This window comes from Nelusetta ayraudi, unplaced genomic scaffold, assembly GCF_046127955.1.
Source record: "Nelusetta ayraudi isolate G7.1 ecotype Tasmania unplaced genomic scaffold, CSIRO-AGI_Nayr_v1 ptg000108l, whole genome shotgun sequence".
In the NCBI taxonomy this organism is placed as follows: Eukaryota; Metazoa; Chordata; class Actinopteri; order Tetraodontiformes; family Monacanthidae; genus Nelusetta; species Nelusetta ayraudi.
Window position 1 is genome coordinate 244,662 of NW_027466158.1, and position 19,074 is coordinate 263,735.

General features: G+C 47.6%; 2 protein-coding genes across 6 annotated transcripts; both read right to left on the bottom strand.

The window, feature by feature from the left end:
* Positions 1-346: 346 nt before the first annotated feature.
* On the bottom strand, positions 347-5,290 carry slc39a9 (solute carrier family 39 member 9). The gene is made up of 7 exons (XM_076048730.1): positions 4,722-5,290; positions 4,427-4,535; positions 3,609-3,815; positions 3,301-3,369; positions 3,061-3,146; positions 2,460-2,594; positions 347-1,801 (listed from the first exon to the last, which is right to left on the bottom strand). The coding sequence occupies exons 1-7, from the start codon at positions 4,815-4,817 to the stop codon at positions 1,568-1,570; spliced, it is 936 nt and encodes a 311-aa protein (XP_075904845.1). The 5' UTR covers positions 4,818-5,290; the 3' UTR covers positions 347-1,567.
* A 459-nt stretch (positions 5,291-5,749) lies between these two features.
* rbm25a (RNA binding motif protein 25a) lies at positions 5,750-18,531 on the bottom strand. 5 transcript variants are annotated; one of them, XM_076048729.1, is made up of 18 exons: positions 18,500-18,531; positions 17,272-17,378; positions 16,686-16,735; positions 16,414-16,584; positions 16,190-16,247; positions 15,907-16,067; positions 14,441-14,632; positions 14,252-14,332; positions 10,095-10,369; positions 9,894-10,005; positions 9,629-9,718; positions 9,426-9,499; positions 9,183-9,333; positions 8,427-8,892; positions 7,307-7,611; positions 7,108-7,206; positions 6,945-6,992; positions 5,750-6,195 (listed from the first exon to the last, which is right to left on the bottom strand). In XM_076048729.1, exons 1-18 carry the CDS (start codon positions 18,514-18,516, stop codon positions 6,103-6,105), a joined length of 2,550 nt encoding a protein of 849 aa, XP_075904844.1. In that variant the 5' UTR covers positions 18,517-18,531; the 3' UTR covers positions 5,750-6,102. The 5 variants fall into 5 exon arrangements, with proteins under 5 accessions (XP_075904844.1, XP_075904843.1, XP_075904839.1 ...); XM_076048728.1 differs by having other exon boundaries at positions 14,252-14,335; XM_076048724.1 differs by having other exon boundaries at positions 14,252-14,632.
* Positions 18,532-19,074: the final 543 nt, after the last annotated feature.

Here is a 19,074-nt window from a genome sequence, read left to right on the forward strand (position 1 = left end):
ATTTCTTTTTCTGGCAACTTTTCACTTCCACTCCTACATTAGTAGAGAGCTGTACTTCAAAATGTACATATTCTGTTCAAAGTAAATCACTTATTTTTTTTCTAGTTGTTGCTTGAAGTGGAGTGATTGGAACTACGCTCTTGTGTAGTTAACTGTAACAGTGGATCGTACCTCAGCTTCACTCTTCAGTACGTTTTCGGTACAAGGAAAAATAAAAATGTAGAAAATAAAAAAAACGCTTCATGTTATCAAATCGCACTTAAGTCTGAGGCGGCCAACTCATTTCTTCAAAAGAATACAGTGTGTGTGGAAGAAGAAACCCACAAATGTTAATCAAAGCAGCGACTTTGTGCAACACAATTTAGTTTAATGAAAAAGATGAATTGTAATCTCTTCTCTCGTCCAATGACACGGCGACGCTCCAATTCTCACTGGGAGCAGCGTGACACGTTGTGGTGTGTAAAAACCATTACATTTATACAGCAAAACCGCAGACATGAATTTAACCTACGCCTGGAAGTTCAAAGTCGCGACCAAAAACAGAAAAGAGAGCAAAGTTTCATCCGACAAGCAATGGACAGAGCACATAAATACTTCCATACACGTAGAGGAACTGTGGCACAGCGTTCATCGCAACACGTGTCCTTGTTTACGACCTGAGGCAGCAACAGGAAGTCCAACGTCTGTACATGAGAATCGCGTAGTGAGGCGTTCGAGACCGTCTTCTTCAAGCAGCGCCTCCACCTGGTCAGCCTGGTTATTGCTTCAAAAACAAACAAAAGGCTTTGAAAAAAAAAATAAAAATAAAAAAAAAAAAAGTGGGAAAAAAACCCAAAACCTCCTGAGCTGCTGGTCCCTTAAGATTTTACTTGAAGAAAGTTTGAAAGTAAAACAAGAAACTAAATGAAAGAAAGAATCTCAAAACCAACTTAAGACAATCAAATCGATCAAATACCACCGAAACAGTAAAAGATTGAGAGGAGTTCCCCGATAAACGTCTACAAATAAAAGAGAAAACCAAAGAAAACCGACACCAATATTGTGACACATGGTTGTTCCCTCGACGTAACGCCCGCTTGGTCCGCACGCTCAACACAGCGCCACCATCAGCCCACAGGACCAAACCCGCAGCTGCTGGCGGTCCAGGTTCGCTCTCAGCCTGCAGAGTCTCTACGGCCGCGCGGCCTTCTTCAGGTCGCTAATATTATGGCACTTGAAAAAATTCACTTCAGATCAATTTGGATTGGGAGATTTACAAGCTGTACAATAAGTTTGACTAAGGTTTTAAAACACGGTTGCCGTCCACAACAATGTCGCATTCGGATCAAGACGGGAACGTCACTGTGATCGCCGCCTGGCGTCACAGGAGCAGAAGAGGGAAGAGTTCACGCGTGTGCTCTCCCGCATGATTTCTGGTGGGATCCCCACTGGTTCTGGCAGCAAGAGCCCTGCTCCCTCCCCGAGGTCCAACAACACACGACAAGCAGAAAAGACAGATTTACATCCCGTGACGCTCCCCTCCGTCCCCTCCTCTCTGGCCGGCCTTCCCTGCAGCCCGGCTCCACCTCTAGTGGTGGTGGCCGACGGACAGCACCAGGGGGATGAGGCAGCCCAGCACCAGGGCGCACACCTCCACCCTGCTCAGTCCTTTGCTGCCATTGCCTGCAGAGGGACCGTGGCTGTGGCTGCCTCCCCCGACCTCGGGCAGCACGTGGACGGTGGCCACGTACAGGAAGGTGCCGGCGGAGAAGAGCATGGCCACGCCGGTGGCGTTGATGTCCGAGAGCGCCTCCTTGCTGCTCTGAAGGGGGGAGGGGGGGTGGGGGGGGAGGGGAGAGAGAGAGGAATGCCTGTGTTTAATTTGCTCCTCTGAACAAAGACTTGTTTAACCTCTGGCAAGTTCAAAGGTCCAGTGTGGAACATGTGATTTTGAGAAGAAACAGCAACATCTAGTGGCTACATCTTGGATTGCAGCACTCTTTCACTCCATCTCGCGAGCTTGCCAGTGAACTACATTGGCCTGCGCACCCAAATCTGGACACTTTGTCCACCAGTGGTTTATTTGAGGACGCAAGCCTTCACCCTAAATATTAACAGCGCTCTCAGACGAGCTGGATTGTCCACACCAGGCTTCCCTAGTTACTTATTTACACCTGGGAGCAAGACCCTTCTATGTTCTATGTATATTCCTATATATAAATAAGAACACAGACAAACACATTCACAAGCTAGTTACATGGAAAGCAGCTGTACCACTCCAACCACTTAACATTTAAGCCTATATAAAATTTGATTGATTGATTAAAGAAGCTTTCTATGGGTACGAAAAGCAAATGACTTTTATTGTATATACTTTTATTAATGTTTTTTATGGGCAGCGTATGACGCTTTTGCCAATTTGAAAAACAAAATCAGGCCAAGTTTTACACACGTGACCTTTAAAGCGGGGGAACATTTACCTGGCTGAGGCCCAGGAAGGTGATCATGGCGAGGACGGGCGCCGCCAGGGCGAAGACCAGCAGGTGTTTGCGGATGCGGTTCCTCTCCAGGCCGGCGTGCATCAGGAAGGAGACCAGGCCGAACGCTGCCGGCGCCTGTGGAGTTCAACATTAAATCACTATGTAGAAATGGCAATTTCTTAGTCTTGGCATCAATTAAGGTCCATGTTATCGTGTACAGAGTCACTGCCGAAGGGATTATTACAATAATCTTACGATCGATTCATATTGATATTATACCTTGGATTAACATAATACTCTCCAGGCAACTCTTGAAACAGCTAAATGAGTTCATATCTAATAAACTGAATGAATAGTTTACCTTTATCTTCAATTTCTACTTCAATTACACTTCAATTCTCCATTGTGTTGTGTTACTACTGTGTCGCGACAGCATTTGAAATGCCAACGTAGTGCACACAGCGTCAGAGCAAATAGGACTTTGGAAATGTTTGTCACACAAAACAAAGGGTTCACCGTCAAATATTGATACAAGCACAGCAGTTTCTACATGCCTCCACCCTGCAGCATTCCCCTCTCCAACCAGCTCTGCCGCTGTTACCTTGTGCAGCATGATGGCGACGAAGACGATGAGCTGAACGCTGGTCTGGGACGTCGAGGCAGCGGCGCCGAGTGCGACGCCGTCAGCTGGGGACAAAATACGCACGTTAACGTTCGGTGCAGCGTGTAATCATGACGACAGTGACCGCTGCATCGGTGAAAATACTGTGATTATTATGAGCCACAGCCTCAGTGACTGCCGGACAAGCTAATGCAGCTCTTAGGCAGAGTGGAGCCGCACCTGCGGCGTGGACCACCAGACCCAGCGTGGTGGTGATCTTGGATGAGGAGACTCTGGCTGCTTCTGGATCTGGATACACAAAAGACAAGGAAGGAATCTATGCAATTGACTTTTTTTTTCAGACATTTCCCATAAGGGAAAACAATGACAAACAACATCATCTTAAAACACACCAGGGAGTCATATTGCTGTTATTGGAGGGGGAAGGGAAGTTCAGTTTCCTTCTTGGAAATCTGTGACTACGATAACTGTGAGGATGTGAGGCTGCTGTCTGCTAGAGAGAGGGAGGGAGGGAGAGAGCGAGAGACCTTCAGTGCTGTGCATGTGAGAGCTTCCAATCTGGTCCACGAGCAGCATGAAGACGAAGCCCAGCACCAGCGAGACGCCGATGCAGGCGTGCAGCTGCTCGTGGCCGTGCTCGTGGCCGGCGGCGGCGGCGATCATGGGTTGGTCAGCGTCCACCTTCGCCTCAGACACTTCCACGGCGCCTCCGTGGCCGTGGTTGTGGTGTTCACCTGCGGCAAGGGCACAACGTCTCAGCTCACCGACTCGCCGACTCAGCCGTTACCGTTCAGCAGCACAGGGCAAACGTGCGTTTTGGCAGAGTGTGTTGTGCAAGAGAAACGCGCATGGGACAAATGAGGTTCACTGCGCGTCGACCTTCACTCTCTGTTTGAGAAGGGCTCAACGCGATAATGCCGCCAAAGCCGTCTACAGTCCGCTCTGATCAGCGGCGGCTTGTAAGGCAGCCATTCATAGTCAAACATCAGATCATTCATTCATGTTTTTTGTTTTTTCATTTCCTCTAATCTGGATGCAAGAATTGGCAAAATTCTCCAGCAAATTTAAAACTGAACACAGACCAAAACATCCACTGTTGCCACGCCCATCAAACATGTTACAGCTCCCTGACAGTGCAAAATACTCATTGTTGTCTAACTCAAGTATGTGTTCGTCCAGTCGCCCTAGAGTGTTTTGCATTATGAATTTGTCACCGTGTAGAATGAACAAAAACGACAGATTGGGTGCATTAGCTAGAAATGTTTCATTGCTGTTCAGTGCACCCTGTGGGGACTTCAACCCTTCTGCCATCTGGGGTTCAAGTGCGAGCAGCGTCGAGCTTTACCTTCCAGGATCTCCTCATACAGGGCATGAACCCCCTCAGGGATGATGACCGCCAGCGCGGTTCCGCACAGCAGTCCGGCTCCCAACACCGTGACCAGCTTCAGCTTCTCCTGTAGGGTCACAGACCGTCAACATCACTGGCACCATCAATCAATCAATCAATCAATCAATCAATGGATGGATCGTCTGATGTCTATCATTCGAACAATCAATCAATCAATCTGGCGCTCTGGTATCTCTGTGGGTGGAGTGGTAAAAAAAAAAAAAAAAAGTTAATCAAACAGTTATTGACTCGCCTCTGAAAAGTTGACAGCCAGTGGGATGGTTCCGGCCACGTAACATCCCACCAGCATCGCCAGCGACAGCAGGCTGATCGAGCCCAAGTCTTCCATGACTGCACTTTTTCCCTTCGGCTAACGTGCTGCTAAGCTAAACCATCAAAACAAAACAAAACAAATGACAAATCGAAAAACCGCCTCTACCGCGGATGTTTGCTCGCGTCCGTCAGATCGAACAGCATCCCGAGCTGTTAATTCTGCTAATGTCACTCGCTTCTCCGGCGACGCTTGGCGTTTCTGCCAAACATCCACGTTAACTCAACACGGACGCTCCGGCCGCCGGCCTCGACCGTGTTAGCAGCAGGGCTGAGCTAGCCGGTGGCAGCCTACTTCCGCCTCTCAGGATTCACAAGACGGGAAACCCGGTGTGTTGGCTCGCAAACATTCCGCACAGCGCCTCGTTTCTTCCCTGCCGCAGCTGTCAGTAATGCGCCTCTAACTTCCTGACTCGGTTCGGAGCAAAGCTAGCAGCTAGCAGCTAGCAGCCAGAGCGAGCTCTTGTTTGGAGGCAAGCGGGTAAGCGCTTCCGGTTCAGATGTCATCTCACGGCGGAATCGTTGGCCAGGGGGAGGGGAGGCGGGAGAAGTGCCACGTATGGGAGACGGTCGTGGAGTGAAGTACATTTTGTGAAACTGTGCGAATCACAGTAGCAAGAGTTCACCTTGTAAACGTGACGTTACAGTTATTTTTATTTTTTTTAATGTGTAGACGGGATATTGTGCCTGTTGATTTTACTCGAAATTATCGTTATAATAGTTAACATATATTAAACATTCGCAACGTGAAATAAAAGTTGACAAGTCCTGAGCGTCCCGTTTAAAAAAATCTAATTGAGTCATCATATCATTTTTTTCCTCAACTGTAGAATTGTTTTTAACTGTAGTTTGAAACTAAATGGTACTAAATATATACTGAAACATTTCCCCCGAGGATTGACTCGTTTTACCATTCTCTTTGTTAAAATAAAGAACACAAGAGGCGTAGCCTTTTCTTTAAAAAAAAGAAAAAAAGAAAAGCATATTTATTAGTTCACACAATAGAGCAGTGCTTTGACATAACGACAGTAAACCAAAGCAGGAAGTGTCCAACATACAGGGGGAGCAGACTGGTCAAAGGGAGCTGACCTGAAGAGCGTCAACAAAACGTAATCATACAACTAAAGTTTAACCATGCAGCGTTTATGTGCAAACTCCTTCCTGTTCACAGCTCGGACTTCCTCCCAACACCCTGATGTAAGGCAGCGGCTGCACGGTGTTGGAGTGAGGGTGCGCGGACGTCTCGACAGCTCACTGGAGCAGAGAACTCAAGACAGACAGCACGTCGGAGGTGCCGCCGGGCTTCATTTCGCCAGTCCGATCTTCTTGGCCTCCGTTTGATAAATTAGAAACCTCCACATTTTCACGATGAAGACTTCTGCCTCTTCATCCAGGACCTGAACACAAAAAAAAACAGAGTTTCACATACCTTACTTAAATTATTTATATGGATTTATTTTAAGGTTGTGCAAAATACAAAATAATCAATAGATAAGATTATATAATTGCGCTTTTTTTTTTTTATGGAAGATGATAAATGTAAATTGGTGATAAAGTCACAATTTCACATTTTAACCAGTGTAGGCGAGTAATCTATTACTACTTTTTGAGTAATGTAACGGGATTACTGTGTCAAAACTGGTAATTATATCATAATTACTTTATCAAGGAACAATTCCATTACTTTTCCGAAATATTATTACTGTGTGCTTCTACTAATTTTAATAATGGCGGTTGTGCAAAAGGCACCGGTGCTGTACACGAGTTTGTTCTGTGAAATGTGCAGTTTGTGTTCAGACAGCAAACATTCATTCATGAAAGTTCATTCCAAAGCACTGAGCAGCTGTGACTTTATCTTTTTTTAACTAAAGTAACTAGTAATCAGTAATTGATTATTTATGAAACAAAGGAGTTAGAAAAGTAACTTTTTTGAGGAGTAATCAGTAATTGGTAGTTGGATTACTTTTACGGAGTAATCCCAACAACACTGACTTCCACAAATGCTTAGATTCCAGTGCAAATCCAAGTATAAAAGCAAGTAAACACAAACCAAATCAACCATAAATGCATATTTTGAGGTGTATTTTTATTCACCATCAAGAAGTAAAAACAAAAGATTTTTGGCATTTAAATCAAAACGACTCACCATAGCAACATCATCTAGAATACCCTGAGGGGTGCTGTGCGCCATCACCTGCAACGAGAAGAACGGCTTAATTCCCGACGACCTCGGTACTGTGTCCTCAAAACAACCACGTTAAGAGTAGCAGGAAGCAGCAGACTGGAGAATTCCAGAGCTCATCACGAACCTTCGAACAGACAAAATCCACCAGCGTCGGCTCCTCCTCGCCGATGTATTCAATGATCTTCTTGTTGATCCACGGCCGGATGCGGCGGTCCATCAGGGTCTGCGGGAGACAGGAAGCGTCAGAGGAGCTCGAACCCGCGTCAGGGCGTCAGAACAAACCGTGGCTGTGCAGGGGTGGGGAGGGGTGGGGGTTGCAGTACCGAGTCCACCATGGTCCAGTCCAGGGAGTAGGAGAAGAGCTCGGGCCTGGCCGTGGGGATCTTCTCAATCAGGCTCTTGATGTGCTTGCGCTTCTCCTCCGAGTTGACGCTGCCCTTGGCCCCGGCGATCTCGGCGCCGTCCAGTCCCAGGCTCTTGTCGTCGTCGCCGTAGTCCAGTGGCACCAGCTTCCTCTTGCGCGGCTGCTCGTCGGCCTCCTCGTCGTCAAACTTGTTGAAGACGCTCTCCACGGCGCTCAGCTTCTTCCTCTTGTTGCCACTGAGCTGGCTGGGACTGCCGGTGGCGCCTGCAGGGAGGACAACGAAGCGAGGGTGTTTAGTCGGAGGCGTCAAGGTACTCACGTTCTGTACTTGAGTAAAAGTACGGATACCTGTGTAATAAATACTAAGTACTGATTCAACATCTTTACTCGAGTAAAATAAACTTGTTGGTCATTTTGCAAAAATTAAAAAAAGTTGTGACAGAATGATCTGGACTGAACCGGGCCAGAGGTCAGAGGTCAGTCAGTCTTGCGTGAGCATCTGGATCATTTCGATCAGCTTTGCTACTTTCAATACTATAGTTATTCTTTTTTTTTTTTAACTGCAGCTCAACCAAACTGTCATCAGTGATGGTTCTGACCAGTGAGCCAGCATTGGATGTTGACACTTTTGATAACAATAACCAGTGTTATTTTCTACGCGTTTATTTTTCTCTGGACATTTGACTCCGAAGCCGAGGTGCTCTAAAATTATCTCCTGTCTCTAAAAAAAAAAAAAATCACCCACTTTTATATTTAACTACGCAGCAGCAGAGTTCAAATAGCTCCACTTCAAGCAACAACAACTCGAATAAAATAAGTGAATATCAGAATTTTAAACGCAATAGTAGCCAGCATGTTTTTCCAATGTAAGAGGCAGAATGCAGGGACATTTGTAAACAAAAGCAGGAAGTAAAAGTTTAAAAAAATGCAGAACAAGAACAGACGGATACCTGAAAAACCTACTTAAGTACAGTAACAAAGTATATGTACTGTGTTGCTTCTCTCCTCTCTTAGTAGGAGACTCAGCTGGGAGGCTGCTTGACGCTGCTGCTGCTGCTGCTGCTGCTGCTGAGACTCACCCAGTTTGAGGCTGAGGCCGATCTTTGGCCGGTGCTCCTCCAGAGGCTGCAGCTCGGGCGTGTTCTCTCCCGGGATGATGATGCCGCAGGGAGACTCGTTGCCCGGCGTCCCCGGCGTTCCCGGCGTGCCGTTCCCGCTGGCCGAGGAGACGGAGGGCGCCGTGGTGATGGGGCGCATGGCCGGCTTGAGCTGCGACGGCTTGACCTCCGGGGAGACCTCCGCCTCCGGGGGGTACCCCCTCTCCTCCTCCTCCCCGTCCTCCTCCTCCACCTCCTCGGTGGCGGCCGCGCCGGCCGCGTCTTCATCGTCCGAGTGCTTCGGGGGCACTTCAGGCGCAGGCTCCACGGGACGCACCGTGACTCGCTTCTCCCGCTCGCGCTCTCTGTGGGACTTTTCGCGCTTCACCTCCGGCTCGGGCTCCAGCTTGAGGGGAGGCTGCCGCCGGCGCTCCGCCTCCTCCTCCATCTACCCGGACAGACAAACACCAAACAACACGTCACCTCAAGCTAAAACCCTGTCATGCATCATCAGCGATGGCTGCAGGGGTGAGAGGGCGTGGCCACACGGGGCCAGGTGGAGACCTGCGACCAATTTGTTGTCCCCAAAATACAAACTGAAATTCTCTGGAACTCTGTTCCATCTGACATCTGCAAAGAATGCAGACTCAAAACCTTTCTGTTCAGACTCGCCTTCATATTTATGCTGCGATTATCAACCTTACGGGAGAAAAACAACAACGCAACGTGACAACTGACCCGCTGCAGCTCGGCATCGGGGTCCGGGTGACCCTCGGCCAGGAGCCTCTGTCGGATCTCCTCCAGCTCCTCCTTCTCACGCTTCCGGTCCCGCTCGTCCAGCTCCGTCTCCTTCTCTCTGTCGCGAATCCTCTTCTGTAGGGCGCTGCCCCTGAAGGCCAGACACAGACACAGACAGACAGATGTCAAAAACCCCAGAGCAGCAGCAGCCTCACACTCTCTAGCGTCCGTCTCGGCACCAACCTGTAGTATTTGGGGTCGTCTCGGTCGTCATCGTAGTCCTCCAGGAATTCTTTGAGTCTTTTGGCCTCTTTCAGCTGAGGACACACACACACACACACACACACACACACACACACACACACACACACACACACACACACACACACCAAGTCAGTCGATCTGAAGCCGCTCACGGTCCGACGGCCGTCGTGATTGGTGCTCACCGTCTCACGCCGCCTCTCGTCGTCCCTCTCCGTGTCCTTGCTGTAGTCACGTGACTTCTTCCTCTCTCGGATCTCCCAGTTTTTCAGCCGCTTCAAGGCCACGTTTGAAAAAAAAAAAAAAAAAAAAAACAAATAAATAATTAATAAATAACATCACTTTACCATCACTGAGCGGGAGAGCGGGAAGTGATTCATGTCATTTTTTCTGATTGCTCAAAATGTTAAAGGCCCCATGTTGTGCACAACATGGAACTGGAGCTCGTACCTCCTGGTAGGCCGCCTCCTTGTCCCGCAGCCTCCTCTCCAGGCGGCGGCGCTCGTACACGTCCTCCTCGTCCTCGTTGCGATCGCGCTTCTTGTCGTCCCTGATCCGCTCTCTGCCCGAGACAAACCAGACCGACTCGCTCACCTTCGTGTTTCCCCCTCTTTGAAAAAGGCGAGGAGCTGGCACGACTCGCACACCCACCTGGACTTGCTGCGGCCCTGGCTGACGTCCCGACTCTTGGGCCGCTCGCGCTCCCTCTCGCGCTCCTTGGTCCTCTCTCGCTCGCGCTCGCGGTCTCGGTCGCGGTCCCGGTCCCGGTCCCGCTCGCGCTCCTTGTCCCTCTCGCGCTCCCTCTCCTTCTCCTTCTCGCGGTCGCGCCGCTCCCTCTCGCGCTCCCTCTCCTTGTCCCTCTCCCTCCTCTCCTTCTCGATCTCCAGCCGCTCCTTCTCCTTCTTGCCTTTCTCCTCCTCCAGCTTCTGCGCAGGGAGGGCCGACAGGGAGGGGAGACACGGGGGAGGGAGGGCGGGGGCGGAGAGAGGGAGAGGCGGGGGGGTTACCGGGCCTTAGGGCCTCATGGCGGATCATGTGTAGGTAAAGTTAGAAAAGGCAGGAGCAACACAAGTTGATTGAGAGTCCGCGGGCCCGACATGCTCACATACTGCCGGGACTCATTGCCTTGGAGAGGAAGCGAGGAAGCCTCGCACCCGCTGACGCTTCCTCCAGGGGGAGCCGCTCTGCTCACTTCGGGACACACTAACTTCAAACACTTGCAAACAATCTTCAAAAGCATCGTTGGGCATTTATGGAAACCTGCATTCAAGGAGGAGGTGATCGCAAAAAAAAAAAAAAAAAAAAAAAAAAACACCGCGGCATCTTTTTGTACCTCACTTGCAGCGGCGTTTCATTCGTCGACCATCTTGATCTAAACAGGTCCCTGCTCTGATGTAATGAGGGCCGGCTGCAATCAAAAGGCAACCGCGCGTGTCGGGCCAAGCGCATTCCCCGCTCGTCAACGAGCACTCAGGCAAGCGGTGACGTGCGAGAGGCCAAGTTCTGATGTAAGAGGGGGGGAAAGTAGGTTGATAATGCTTGACGCGGCGAACGTTCGTCACACCGGGCCGATGGCCCTCAGTGAAACACGCAGGAGTGGCAGCACTCACAGCAATTATTGACTGGAAGGTTATATATATATATATATTTATATATATATATATATAACAAGTGTTTTTTTTAAAATGAAAAGTGACGATGTATCGGCCCAGAGGCCGACCGGCGGCCGGCGAGGTCACCGAGCTGTGACTCAACACTTTGGATCACAGCTGCAGGACGGCCGGCTCCCACCTCTGGGTGCCAAGTGGATTAAAACAAGCCGCAGATTAACGCGGCAAAAAGGCTCCGCGGAGTGAATTACATAATGAGCTCCCGTCTGTTTTTCTTTTTTTCCACGGCAGAGCCGCCAGAGCGACACATCCGGGATTTAAACTACACATTAGGAGTGTAATCTGGTGCGGTGGGGCAGCGTGTGGCGCTGACACACTCTCTGCAGCTGCAAAGTCCAGGGACAACGCGACGTTAAAAAACATAGGTTGCCGTCTCAGGTCTGGAGAGCAGCCCTGTTTTTAGTTGAATTCAACTTTACTGAGTATTATCATTTTTTTTTGTCAATTAATCTTTTAATTATAGTATTTTAGAATAAAACTATCGTTTGGAAATATTGAATTACTCTGTTTTGCTAAATTTTCTGCAACACATTTTTAATGCAATTATTTAAACTATATCGAGACAGGGCTGTACGCTTACTTTTTGAAGTGGTAGCGCTAGCAAGTTCAAAATTTTAGTAGCACAAAGAAAGATTTAGCAGCGCACCCAGGTGGACAGTTAGTTAACATGTTTACTGTGAAATGAATTTGAACCGGGAAACGTAGTTCTTAGATAGCTGAATTGGGACGGATAGTCCACACATAGAACTACAACTCCAGTGGAGCAGCTTTACCAACAGCGGACGGTGGCTTGCGTAGGTCAAAAGCAATGCTAGTTTCCCCACTTCGTGATCATGTTCGTGATGCCTGCCTGCGCTACTCATTCGCACATCACGCATTCTCAGGCATTTCTATTCACAAATGTGACAAAAACTGTTGCACTGTAAAGCCCTGCAAGACATTTGGTATGGTTACATCAATTCATTTTTTACGTTTTTGCCCTGCATTTTGTATTTACTTAATTGAAGGACTGAAGGGATTTTTGTGAAACTCCTCCACAAAAATCCATTAGCTCCTGTTTTTGTTTTGTTTTTGTCAGCTACTGATAACTTTAGCCTGACTTTGTCTCCGGTGACAACTTACAGGCTACAGTTTGAGCCTCTCTGCCTCTACACATCCAACAGGCTGCACAAAGGGGAGGAAAACGAAGGTCAAACGTCAAACACACAATGTCATGGGCAAAACTGTGGCGGCAGCATCTGATCAACACCAACCGGCCGCGAGACATCAAGTCAGACATCTGCATCTTTTCCATCACAAGTAAATTAATGAAGCGGTCTTACCAGCAGCTCGGCCTCTGGAGTCTCTCCCGGCCTCAACACACAGTTGAGAAAAAAAAAAAGATAGACCCTCAACAGACTCAGGCTCACGTTTCAAAACAGTCCCTTGGCTGAGGCCACGTCTGAAATACACGTGGACTTTAAAGGAACGGGGGAGCTGTCGGGAAAGTGAGTCTGGAAGCTGCTGAGTGATAAACAGGAAGGAGGAGGAGGAGGAGGACAGGAGTCTCTACAGGAGCCTTAGTTTAGCGTCTCGCTACACCTTTATCCTCATGCACAGCTAGCTTGATCTAATAACTTCCTCACACTTACCTCTTTATCTAGGGACAACCTTTTTGTTTTTTAATTATAGTCAGAGAACCTGGAGCACCAGTTCAAACGACGGGAACCAAAGAGGATGAAGATATCCGTCTGATATTTCATTGGCTCAACTGAATTGGATTAATAGAATAGATCAAACTCTGGTTTATGCTTGAATTGGTTTATAGTTATTTTATTTTTAAATGAATTATGAGCCCGTGCAAAAAGGTTACTGTTGAAATCTAAATGTCGTTAAAAAGAGGACAGCAATTTTTATTTACATTTTATTTATTCTGATGAGTTTTTTCAATTTGAAATGAGATTTTGCGTGTTTGCAATATGAAGTCATTTATTGTACAGTATTAAGCTTTGTTTGTTTGTTTGGGTTGATATAAAAAGGCTCACTGTTCTATCTGGAGGAAGACTTTTGTCCATAAATATCAACGCTGGCCCACGACTTTGTCCAAGTTTTACATTTTGGCCCCACTGTGTACTCGGGTTTGACACCCCTGGTCTAATGGTCCATTTCTCAATTGGCTGCACTGTCTTTGAAGAGTCGAAGCCTTCACACGCGATCGCTCACTACAATGCACAATCCCTCAAGCATATCGGCGTGGTCTCGCTTGCTCCAGTGACTATTCGGAGGTGGAGGTGATCAGAAAGGGTTGGAAAAAAAGGGGGGAAGAGTGGAAGGGAAAGTGAAAGGACTCACCTCGACAGTCTTCAGACCACTGTGTGCTGTGGAGGAGCGCCCCCTGCTTTAGTAGACTAGGATATAAGCCTGAATTCAATCTACTGCAGTGGTTAGGCTCAATCATGTCTGTGTGTGTGTGTCCCTCAAACACTTCCTGTATTGTCTGAGGACCTGCAGAGGTTCACTGAGCTGCCTGGCTTTCCCATTCCAAAGAAACAAAAACGCCTCGGATTCCCACTTGCGGCACCAGCCAACGCTTGACAAGTTGAATTAGAGCAAGTCGGGGCGAGCCAGCTGCCCCTCTGCAGACCCTCCACAAGGGGGCGCCCGGCACGAGTAAAGAAGAAAAGAAGGGTCATACTTACATCCTATCCTCGCAACTTTTTCCAAAGCTGAGATTGTGAGATTCATCTTGCTCTAGTCACCAAATGATCTCTACCACATTGGTGGGGTTTAATCAATAGATTAGCTTTGGATGGAAGGGAACATCGACTCCATGCACTCTGTGTGATGACTGACAAACTTTTAACTTCTACTGTGTTGTCATGTGATGAAAATGGACGGCTGGTTTGGAAACACTGACCAGTAACTACAAGCCAACTGTTTGTAGTAAATGATGAATAGAAAAACTATGGTGTTTTTTTTCCATTTAATGTAAAAATGTGACACGCTATACGTCCACATTAGGCGGAGGAGGAACTACCTCCACCAACTATGAAAGCTGAGGATTGTTTTCATTTGAAAAAGTTGATTTGCTTTTTCTTCTCTGAAACAAAACAAACAAAAAAAAAGAAGCAGAGCCACGGCGGCGTTGTGATACGCTACCTTGTGCGTGTCGCGGAATTTACTGATCTCCCTGGAAATCAAGTCTCTCTTGTCGTCCTCCATCTCCATGGCGCTGATGTCCTCCTCGCACGAAAGGAAAAGGAGCAGAAAGAAGAACCCACTAAGCACCATCGGCACCGCAGACAAATCAGCAGCAACTGGCAGAGCCGCAGCGTCGCACTGGCGTACCTCCTCCTTCTTCTCTTTCCTCTTCTTGTTGCGGGGTTGGCTGTCCGAGTCCTGAGAGGGAGCGTTGAGCTCACTGGCGTACTCTCTGATCAGGACGTCAATGGCGCCCTTGATGACCTGGTCCCTCCTCAGCGTCTCCTCGTCCAGAACCTCCTCCTCGTCCTCCTCCGTCTTCGATGCACCACCAGCGTCCTGTGTTGACGGCGGACAACAGGAGGAGATGGAGGGACATGGAGGGAGGGACTAAGTTCACTTCGTCGACCACTGGATCTACTATATGTCAAGTCAGTTTCATTTTAAAGGCAAATTAATAAAGGGAAATTTATTTAAAAAAAAATGTATACACAGAGCAACAGTGAACTATAGTTATAGTTTAATTTTAAATTGCAAAAGTTCCATAATTTTTGCTCAAAACAAACAAAGGCTGATTAGGTCATAGGAAGTACAAGCCTATGTCATGCATAACTGGCAGGCTGATTGGAAACTGACAGTTTTGTCGATTCATTTTTATCAACCGTACTTCTTCTTTTCTTTTTTTTTCCTTACACAGATCTACGAGCGGTTGTGCGATCGTTATAGGCAAATCATGTTCCGCAATGAGTGTGCGTACACACGTATTCTCAAGTCACAAACTGGATCAGTCATCGGGGGGGCGGGGGGGATGATTTTTTTTTTTTTTTTTTTTGCCGCTAGTTGCACACACCAGCTTCTTCTAGCGCAACACAGAAAGATGCACCGGGCTCTCTGAGATTCTGGCACCAGCTCCCAAAAGGCTTGCTGTCTCCACCCCTTTCTTCGAGCCAGGCCCAGCGACGTTAATTTGTAATGTCCTTGTCAGTCAATGAGGACGTCCTCCCCTGGCTTCATGAATTTGGTCTCAGTTTTTCCTATCTGATTTCGGCGAAAGCACCGCCAGCCGACGCGGAGATGACGTTCAGGCTACAGGTTGACTCAGAGGGGGGAAACTAAGTGTGGCATTATATTGTCAGTATTTTCTGAACAATGAAACCATATGCAGCAGCAATTTGTGCTTATTTTTTTAGGATGCATTTATGTGTCATTTCCATCCAGTAATTACCGACTTTAACGCTGTTCAGTGTTCAATTCATTTCCTCCCCCCCCGAGGTGTCTTGAACGCAGCATCAACTGTTGCTAGATCTCAACCGACACGTGTGGCCACAGTTATGGTTGCTAACCTACGGTTGGACAGGAGCAGTTTGAGGGAGGGGCCTGGCAAGTTTTTTTTGTGTATATGATTTTTTTTTTATTATTATTATTAATCATAGTCAAACGCCGGAGTCAAATTCCGGCACGGTGTCGCAATACTTTTAAGCCCTGAACATCATATACACTTTGTCTGATACAAAGGAAATAGTAATATTGGACTTTGCTCAGCCACAAACTGAACAATAACCACCTCGAACCTGTACAGATGACTGCAAGCCAGCGTCGGAAGAACAACATACCCCGTTGGCACTTCGGTTCTTGGCCTTCCACTCGTCCAGCTGCGCCTTGGTCTTGGCATCCACTTTGACCAGGAGTTTCTTGTCGCCCAAAAGCAACTCGTGCAGAAGTCTGAGGGCTCGCAGTGTGGACTCGGGCTCCTTATACTCACAGAAGCCGAAGGCTTCAAGATCACAAGAGCAGCGACGTGTCAAAAGTCACTCCATGTAGCCGTGCGTGTGTAATTCAAATTTGACAGCGGTTCAAATCCATGAAATGCTTTTTTTTTGTTCAGCAAACACATACCTTGCAGTTTCCCAGAGGCACCTTGGACCCTTTTCCAGCTTAAAACAATCCCACATTTCTGCACAGAGGGGAAACAGAAACGGGAGATTATTTTAGACGCGAGCGCAGGAAACCTGGTCCAACAAATGAGAGCAAAAAGAAAAGAAGGAGCATTTTGCAGTCGGAAGCCGTGCTGTTACGAGGCACAGCTCGCTGAAGGTCTACAGGCGCGTTGATAAACTCACCGCGAGAAGCTGCCGGATCAACATGTCGGCCACCTTCTCCGAGATGTTTCCTACAAACACAGTGGTGGTTGGACCGGCGCCGTCGTCGCCATCCTTGGCTCTGACGCCACCGGATTCTCTCTTTGGAGTCGCTGACTTTTGTGGCACTGAGATGGTGGTCGGGACCAGAACCTGCGGCGATATTATTGAGGTAATCGGATGCCTTTCAGACCAATACGGACCAATTCAGGACAGTTTAAAGGCTGAGACGCTGTCATTCATGTGGAACTCACCGCAGGTGTTGGTGCCACTATGCCCACGTGGACTGGGATCATGGGAGTTCCTACGGAGAAAGAGATAAACGACGGGCTCAGAATCATGCGGAGAAATAACTCCAGTAGCGTTTTCTAACAACACTCTCCCTGTGCTTTTGCTACTAAAGTCACTTTCCTCTACGTCTAAGTAGGCATAACAGCAGCCGTGGGGGGGAATATTGACCTTTGTGACGTCACAGCCATGAGATGTTCTAAAGATTATTTGTTCGTGTAGGCTGCTCTACTAGAACAGGAAAATAAGAACATATTCCGCAAGGGCTAGGGGTCAAAGTAACACACAATATCATAGTGCTGTGTCCCCCCGAGTTCACAGTGAGGACGGTGATTTGCTTCTTTCAACAACTACAAAAACAAAGACTGCAATACTGACGTGAATTCCCATTAGAGTTCCATCATCCACATCAGGCACTTGGGCCGGTGTGGGGTTTTACACATCCATTTTCAATGGTGTTTTATTTGATTTAGATGTTCATTTCACAAGAGCACCTCTATGCCCGATGCCATTCATTCTCTGCGGACACACGTTGCTTCGGCGGGTCGTTACCTGGCGGCACAGTCGGCGTGAATCCCGCGAACTGAGGCGGCGGTATCCTGGGTGGCAGCTGCGGGATGCCGACCTGCTGTCGGTTGAGCGGAGGAGGGTACGACATCCTGGAGAGGGGGAGGGGGGGCAGCAAGGAGAGACAAAAAATATATATATATATATATATTCTCGTCTTTCCGGTTGTTGGTGGCGGGGCGACAACGTTGCGCCGAACGGCTGGAAGACGCTGGTGTGACCAGAGCGACGCCGCGGCGAGCCGAACCGCCCCGCCTGTCCGCAACCGAACAACGGCTAGCTAGTCAACTGCTAGCCACTACTTCGATGGCCTTGGCTGATGCTAGCGCGTTAGCTTCGGTGGTCACGCACAGAGTCACTCACCTGCTGTCAAAGTGGTTGGGCAATAAGGGCCGCGTTTATCTCCAATGTGTCTTAATCCAAATTAAAGTTATCGGTCATGTGAACGGAACAACAGTGACGCTAACAATAAGCGTTGTTTAATTGTTACCGGCGATACAGGAACACTCCTCTCCCTCACACACACACACACACACACATACACACACACTTCCAGAGACCTATTCGAAATGAATTATGGGAAAATAAGAAATGACGCCCCGAGTTTGGTCTTGCGAACTTCCCTTAACCAAAATGTCCAAACTGCCGTTACTTTTTTTCGACACAGAGACTTCTTCACGTTTAAAAAAGAATAATTCGTGTTAATGCATCATGACATGTATCGTTTGTTTTTATCATGTATATATCTAAGGGGGGATTGTTGACCTACCACAGGGCGAAGATTTTGCCTGGCAGACAATAACCAGGACATACCGACCCTTTACCCCTGCTTGGGTTAAACTCGTTTCTCAAACGCTTGGGGGCGCCAGAGGCTCTCAGTTTAGCTTTGAGGCTCTGTGGCGCATGAAAATAAGCCAAAAGCTACAGAGCCCTCCCTCCCTGCAGGACGAGTCCGGCCGGGTTCCAGTCAGGAAGTGTCACAATAGTCCAACAAATTATCCAGTGATGTAAAACTGTTTCGTTTTCAGATTGGATATTTATTTATTTATTTTTTTACACGATGCATGAATGAGTGCAATCACTAATAAAAGTAGGAAGATCTTGGCAGCATATAGCCTCAAGAGCAACAAGGTCACAGTAGAACTCAAAATACCTGAATTGTTATATTGTGGTATTTGGTGATAGCTAACTTTAAACAGCAGGCTCAAAGAACCTTGAACGTTGTAACATTTGTTCTCATCTTCAGACACTTTTGACGGCTCTTGGAAACACAAAACACCTGCTTGGCAAATTAAAACGCTTATATGTGGGATAATAGTTTTATTAAAATCTCTTTATACATGTAACTCTTGGCTTGTTCTAATGTTGTGCTGCTTGAACATTTCACGACAAATTCAACCTGTTGACTGGAAGACGTTTCCCTAAGATGTAACACTAATGAATTCAAATCCAAACCTAGCTACGGGAAGGGAGTGATCACTACATATTACACATAGTGAGGGTTTCTAGTCCAGTCTTGGACTTTTGAAGCTTAAATAATGTATAAAACCCATTTAATTCACTTGTTTTCTATGTGGTGGATGATTCTTTTTTTATTGAGGCAGCTATGTTGCCATGGCAGTTAATGCAGCTGTCTCAGGAAATGCTTTGTTCTCGGCCAGGTTTTGAGAAGCAGCCTACCCGCAGCTGAAATTTAAATAGGTTTTGAGGAAATACTTTAGGATTACTTCATATTTTGTCAATTGAAGGGCTACAATGAAAAGCAGTGGATTTTGTTTATGACCTGAA